This window comes from Mesitornis unicolor, unplaced genomic scaffold, assembly GCF_000695765.1.
Source record: "Mesitornis unicolor isolate BGI_N332 unplaced genomic scaffold, ASM69576v1 scaffold14501, whole genome shotgun sequence".
Taxonomy (NCBI): domain Eukaryota; kingdom Metazoa; phylum Chordata; class Aves; order Mesitornithiformes; family Mesitornithidae; genus Mesitornis; species Mesitornis unicolor.
In genome coordinates, this window is record NW_010165894.1 from 8,409 (window position 1) to 16,079 (window position 7,671).

General features: G+C 41.5%; 1 protein-coding gene across 1 annotated transcript; it reads left to right on the plus strand.

The window, feature by feature from the left end:
* Window positions 1–1,573: 1,573 nt before the first annotated feature.
* On the plus strand, window positions 1,574–4,155 carry LOC104548692 (beta-microseminoprotein-like; the record flags this gene model as incomplete). Its single annotated transcript, XM_010194783.1, has 4 exons — window positions 1,574–1,680; window positions 1,987–2,074; window positions 2,775–2,877; window positions 4,026–4,155. Coding segments are annotated over 4 exons (428 nt in total), but the record flags the coding sequence as incomplete, so codon positions are not given.
* Window positions 4,156–7,671: the final 3,516 nt, after the last annotated feature.

Consider the following 7,671-nt stretch of genomic DNA (forward strand, 5'->3'; position numbering starts at 1 on the left):
ATACACCATAACACTTACTCCTCCTCAAGCAGCACAAGATTTGTCAAGAGTTACAGCAGGGACAGGCCAGATGTGGGTCTGGTGGTTACACTAGACTCTAACCAAATAGTTTCCATTAAAATAAAATAAAAACAAATCCATATCATATACTCAAGGACTTAATGGTATAAGATACATATTACATTTTCAGATTATTGCTTCTCATAGCTAACAAAGTAATTTTGAGCAAATTATTCCCTCCAGATAGAAATTCATTCATTTAAGGATTATCAGAGATTTTTTTTCCTCAAGACATATTCCTTTAATATTCATTAAATATCACAACTGTTTCCTGCAGCAGAACCACATACAGAAAGCATAATCTCCCAAAGTCACAAGGTTAACACGAAACTGCATTGCAAAGCTAAAAGCAAACTAGAATAGAAGCTCAAAAGTTTCACACTAAGTACACACAAACAAATAAATAAAAGGACTTACATAAATCAAATCTTCTGTCACAAGAAAGAGCAGCCACTTCCTTCACATCTGCTCCTTTACTCCAGCCCCCTCAAAAGACCACCTTCACTCTGCCACTGCTCCTTTTGTGCAGAAACCACTAGTGCAGCTTTGCTCCCTCTAGCCATTTGTCAATCAGTGGAAGCTAACAAGTTCAGCCATACCACTCGAGGTGTCTAATTAAACCCAGGCGTTCTGAAAGAGCCAAGCTAATGGAATTAATGCAACTCATTATGCTGGGAATCCTCTGGTAACTTCTAAAACTGTTTATGCCCATGCTCCAAACTCTGTAAAGCATTGGATCCCCACAGTCTCTGAAGAAACCACAGGGATCTGTGCAAGAGTTCCGGGCTGGTTTTGAGAAGCAGCCTCACATACTGTGTGTTCTAACAGTCCAACTGCACAAAGACCTGAACACCTATGGCAAGGTGTGTATTGAAAGAAATATTCTTGTTTTAGTGTTGCAGAAACAACGCTGCTGTTTGCATTTGATTCCAGCTGTAGTAGAGGCAGGCATGCATATGGTGAAAAAAACTGAGACTTTTCCTTTTTTTGCCTTCTCCGGTCCTTAGCATCACCGTTGTTGCTGTCAGGAATAGAGCGATGATTGCCAATCATCCTGACCATTATGTTCGCTTTTGGACTGAAACAATTCACAGCTTATCTTGCTTTTGCTGCCAAAAAGGTGCCACCTGGTCATGGTGATCTGCCTCTGTCCCCTAGGCCTGGCTTTGCTTCAGCAACTGAGATAGAAAACCACAGCTAGTCCCTGCAGGTCCTTACATATGGGCAAAATAATGTGTCTCATATAAAATAATTGAAAATATAATAAATCAGTCTCAGAACAGTGGACTCTCCACACCACTGCATTGTATGAATAGCCTGTTCAATACCTGGGGGCGATCTTGTAGCAGGTCAGTGGAACAATAGTGCCTTGCTGCTTGCTTAGCATGTGCCCTTTCCCTGCTGGTCCTTGATGGTCTGCCAGTTCTGGAGGCACAGCTTTCTGGGGGTCACACTTTCCACTGACACCAGTACGGATGTACGGTAACTGCTGTGTTTACCAGATTTTTTTCAGATTTACACCAGCACAATGGAGCTCAAAATGCCAATGCACGTCAGTGCAAAAAACAAGCCTTTGCAAGACTTTTTGAGGTGCCACCTTCTGATCGATCATCGGAACAGGTTAGAGTGTCCATTGGCACCAGGGGTGCTCACATTTACATCACCTCCCCTTGCACTGACCATTGTTTCCTCCCTGTATATAAATACACACTACTTCTCATTATGAAATGTGAGCAGCCCATGCAAGTATGGTAAGTCAGCAGCTTACAGTGTGTGTGCGTGCATGTGTGTGTGTATACTGGAAGTGTTTGTTAATCTGAGTTTATTTGGAGTAGTAGGACTCATCCTTAATGTTTTTCAAATTACTCTGCTATACCTTTGAAAAAAACAAGTAAGTTTAAGGAAAGATTCTTGATTTTTTTCTAGAAATTCTTGCTGGTCATTTGCTTGATCCTTCTCTTCTCAAGGAATCTGTGTGATGCTCGCTGTTACTTTAGACCAGCCAGCAAATATGGTAAGAATGGCAAATATATAAACTTCTCTGAAGTGTTGATTCAGAGATTCAAAGCCTTATTTTCTTGGAAATATTGAAATAGTATAACACATTCTTTGTAGAAGAATGATCCAAACAGCTGCATACTCGGGAATCAGCTCACCTGGAGGCATCTCTGGACAGACAGTTCAATAGTTACCCTCTGGGTTGATGTACAGCTGAAGTCTTCGACCATGTGGCAAAACGCATATACTTTTAAGCAGCATTGACTAACCTGAGTGGGATACCTGACACTTAAATCAAATCAAACACAGCACAACTGGTATTTAAATTCAGTTTAGCAGAGCAAGTTGAAGTCTAGTAAGAACTGGGGAAAAGGGAGAAGGGAGAAATTAAAGTCTAGACCTGTATGTTGGATATGAGAAAGGGCAGAAAGATCCTAATGTAGCTGTAAACTGAGGCAATTCTCAGACCCGCTGCAGTAGCAGAGTAGTAATTCTTTGGTATGCAGTTGCTACCACTTTATCATGCCTTATTGTACACTCATACATATCTCAGATGCAAAGACATGGTATCCTTTCTGCAGAGCAGTGGGTCAGATTCTTCACTGGTGTGACTCAATGGAAATCAGTGCTTTGATTGCCAGTCCACAGACATAAGGCTGTGGCCTATGCCTATTGATGCTGAAAACTGACTATTGTTTTCTGGTGTGTGCATGCAGGGTGCCTTTCAAACAGAAACCTCTATGTTTTTGGTGCGGCATGGAAGACTGAAGATTGTTACCAATGCAAGTGTAAGATGACTGCAATGATTTGCTGCAGCTTGTAAGTTCCTCCAAATTATTTTTTGCTTATTCAGGAACTGGTTGAAATGTTCATACTTAAAAAAACTTATTGAAGGCGTGCATTAGAGTTTCATATTCACGTAGGCAAAATAACTCTTCCTATTTTCCAGATAGCTCTAATCCTGATGAAGCAGAATAATCTGGCAATCATATAGATTTCTTTGGGAAGAAACAAAATGAAACACAGCTAGGTTCCTTCAAGCACACAGTTCTTCCTCATCACCATATTGTTCCTTTGATTCTGACACTGATTGGGTGTATGACTTCAACCTCAGTTTTCTTTCTCATTCTATTCATCAGCTTGTCTGTATATACCTAAGCACCCCACTGCACGCATATTTGTGGGCTTCTGCAGCTCTGTACCAGACCAGTGGCCTGCCTGCAAGCATCTAATCAGGCTAGAGCTGTTCTGCATCTTTCCTATGCTGCCAAGAGCCCACCCCTCCTGCTTACCAAAACAAGACACACAGGACCTGCTCTGATGATGTGCTTTCTAAATATTTTCATATGTTCCTGCCTCATGGATGGCAGGTGACACATCAAGGAGAGTTGTGTCTTCCTGAATATGACAGTGTGAACTGATTATCTCCCCAGAAGGCTGGGAAATTTCTTCTTCAGGTGAGGGAGAAAGAGTGCCATAAACTATCTGTGAGGAAGGATACAATGCAAGGAACCCTTGGTGGGGAATGTTCCTGGCATCCTCAGCCACAAGAGGGAGGAATTTGGCCTGTATTGAGAAGAGGTTTAGGTAGGAGGTATTCATGCTGGGGTGATTCAGTACTATTTAAATGGTTTGCCCGTGTCAAGAAAGTCTTAGTTTAAATGGGGAAGACAGAATTAATCCCCATTTTGTCTCTGTGCAGGAATTTATACCAATCCCTAACAGAATGGCCAGTGAGAACTGCTTTTAGATCAGAACAAACATTGTGAAATCACTTTATCTGTTAACAGTCCTGACTGGGGCTCTGTATTCCTCCTGTGATAATCCATAGTGCTTATATTAATGGAATCCATGAGCCAAATCAAATAATGATACAGCTTGCTCCAGGATGGCTGTGGCTCAGTAAGCATCCTTATCTCAGTTCATGTCTTGGCTGCTGATTTTGTCTTTGCCTTTCTCAATGACAGGGTTTTAATCCCCAAGAACTATGACAGGGTGAACTGTGTTGGCCTGTTCCACAAGAAGAGCTGTTCCATCCGAGTGGTGAAGAAGACTAATCCTGACATAAGCTGCAAAGTCTACAATGGAGTTCGTTAAGACCACATGATGTGTTTTTTCTGATCTGTACCTGCCCTGAAAGTTGAACATGCTCTGGATCTTCTTTAGAGGAAAGCAGCAAAGCAGCATGGTTTAAGAAGGAATGCCTTTCACAGCTTAAACTGTGCCACATCTGTCTCATTTCTGACACTAGGTGGTTTATTTTATAACATACACATTTGTAACCAAACTTCACCACAGATAACTTTGTGACTTTTTTCCTATTGAGATCCAGATTGAAATAAATTTTCACATACACCAAATCACTGCTTTTCCTTCTTAGTAGTCACTGATTAGTCTTGTTGAAAATGGAAGAATTCATAGCGTATGTAAATGTTTATAAATCTAACTATTGATCTGGAAACCATCTAGCTTTTAGAGTAACAGGTATTATATGAATTGTTGCCAGATGTACAGATTCATTATGCTATTATGTTCATTAACATTCCTCCAAGGACATGTATACTAGAAGAATAGGATGAAACAGAGCAAAAAATAGCCTTTGAAGCCTCCTCCCATCCTGATGGAGATGTATGAGGGAACATATTCTCCAGGAGATGACTAGTATATTACAAAGAAAAGCAAACTCATGCCTGGGAGTCCAACCTACTGCAAAGAAATGCCATATAAATAGCTCTGTAGACTTCCATACTGGGGTAAAATTTCCTGCAATAATCTTGTTTGGATCAAAGTTCACTGGCAAACAGCCCCATTAAAGCTGTTTGTACAGAAAACCTGGGCCATAAAATGTGTTTAGCCAGTAGACCTCAGGCACTGCGCTGTGCCTGGTACGAAGTCCATGAAAGTGATTTATATAAGAAATATCCTATAAAACATATCTAGACAATGTTAAGAGCAATTATAACAAGAGCACTGTACAGCTTAAAAGGCTCAGATAAGTCCTTTGAGTGTGACAGTTTATTCAACACTGACATCACAGGTATTTTCTTCATCTGCCTTTTTTCTACATCACTGAAATGTATTACAATGAAATATTTCAACAGATGGAAACAACAACTTATTTTTAATATCTATTGTAGAAAACCACAGTTACATGGTCTATTTTTAAAGTGCAGTGCTGAGAGTGTATGAGTAGAAAACCTGCACATACTAATGAAAACAGCATACCAATGATCAGAATAAAACCCATCCATGGCTCCAAGTACTACCAGAAAGTCACTAAAGTGATTCCAGGAAGCAGTTAAAATGATAAATGCAGTTGTAGCTTCTTAAATCTTTAGCCCTCAGAATTAGTTACAACTGCTTAGTAGCAGATCCCTTTGATGACATCTCCTTGTGCCTTCTTGGGAGTGATGGAGTGGGTATCACTGGAGCTGGTTATTACCCTTCCAAACTGCAAGTAGCAGACACTGGAGGAGGACTCACTTTTCTATTTGCTAAGGGTAGATAAGAGGATTTCACCCAGCTACGTATGTATATAAGGGATCATGCTACCAGCTTCCTATATACTAGATGCATTTATGAGGGCCTGCCTAGGGGACAGGAGTAGCACAGCTTTCCTGAAGGCCTGAACTTCATTTAAGCAGTTCAGAAAAATCCCTGGGAAGATACATTAATTACACTAGCTCCCTGCCATGGAAGGAAGACATGGATATGAACAAATTGGAGAAGGTTGAAAACGGTTAAAATATCAATTCTGCTTCAGAGAGAGGTAGAGATTCTGATAAAGCAAAGTCAAACTTAAGGATTCCATGCAGACCTGCTAAGCTCAACTTACACATGGACTATGTACTGTTCCATGGTACATTTTCTCCGTGTGCTTTTGTCATTGAGTACCCAGTACTATTCTTTGTGGACACTGCTCACTGTTTAACAGTGCCAGAGAGAGCAGGACTCCAGATGCTGGACCACAATTAGATTTGCTAAATGTACTGTAGGACAATTTGCCTCTGAAATTCCATGCTCAGAGGAAAGAAAGACAGAGCTTCAGAACTCCATCAGTGAAGGCTGAAATGGCTGAAGATCTGACACAAGAGCACTGGAGGAGACCCTCAGAGTATCCCGACTGCAATCATAATCTCACTCCAGTGACAATCCTGTCACTCCCAGGAAAAATGCTTAATTGCACCTCAATGAATGTTTCTTGATAGAGGCCTTGCTGTCACCATAACCAGTTGCAGAAAGAAGTTATTTGGCCAGTGCAGAGAGGACTATTTCCCTATGCATCTATACCCCCTTGAAACAGATTGTCTCCATGGCGTTCAACTATCTTATGTAATAAACTGCAGAGTAAACAGGACAGTTCCCCAGTGCCTTTCTGTAACAGGAGCACATGCTGTGGACAGAGAATGGGAGCAAGCCTTCTTATTGCCCTGTGGGTAACAGCACAGCCGTGTGTCATGCCAGCTACAGTTTCTTTGCTCCATTCCCTATAAGCAGCAAGCAGGGGCTGTTCCATTGGTTGCTAGAGTCCATGCAAACCTACTGATATGAACAGAATCATCCAGTCTGATCAGAACATGACTAGCAATAGCTGGGACTACGGTACTTCCACATTGCTTCCCAGGAGCAAGTGTCCTGTGTGTAGAGGAATTTCCACTCTCGCACACCCTAATACAAGTACTGCTTGTGCATTTTATAAAAGCCTCACAGATACCCTCTGCAGATACGTATTCAGTAGTCCTCATTGTATAGTGAAATTAAACATGGCCAGATTCAAACCAGCCAGCTCAGGTACCAGCATCTCTTTCAGCAAGGTGCTGAATCAAGCCTACAAGAACCACCTGGATGAGGAAACAGGCATCTGCATCTTTGTCTTGCTGCTGCTGTTGTCACTTCAAGCTAGCTCCAGTATTGTCCCCTCTACTCCACAGTCTGAACAGCTAATGCATGCCAGCTCTAGTCCCACCACATCTCTTAGCTTACACTCAGTGGCTTCTGTGTGCATATAAGTCCCAGCTACACGACTTAGTGCAGGGTTGGAATGACCCAACTGCTGTTCCCACATTAGCTTGTTAATAGTGAGTATTTTCACCCTGCAGTTTGGACATGATGTGGAAAGAATATGCTTGTAATAGGACTCTATTGCAGTCCCATCCACCTCATCAAAAAGTGGCCAGAACCTGCACATAGCAGTTCATTCTAAAACTCTGTCAAGAAGCAAGTCCCAGATGCCACAGCAAAATATTAGTGGCTAGATGATTTCCTGATCCCCTGGTGGCAGAGCCCTGAGCAATCCTTCAGGAACAGTGCTGCAGCTGTTCTTGGTTGACTTTAAGAAGAGAGCAGATGCTAATTTGCCAGTTTGCAGACTCTGCCTAAAGGTCTGAATTGAGAGAATAAAAGTGACACAGCGTATTTTTAAATATTTGGAAGGTGTGGTGATAAGGCTGGCTGAGGAATGCTGCAAGCTGAGGAGGAGACAAGAACAGCTTTGCAAATCAAAATATTCCCTAGTAAAAGGACTGTTTCCTAGTGGTTTTCCTCTCTCTTTAATGTTTTGAACAGCAGAACAAATAAACATATGATAAGTAAATTAAAGAAGAAACAGAAGTG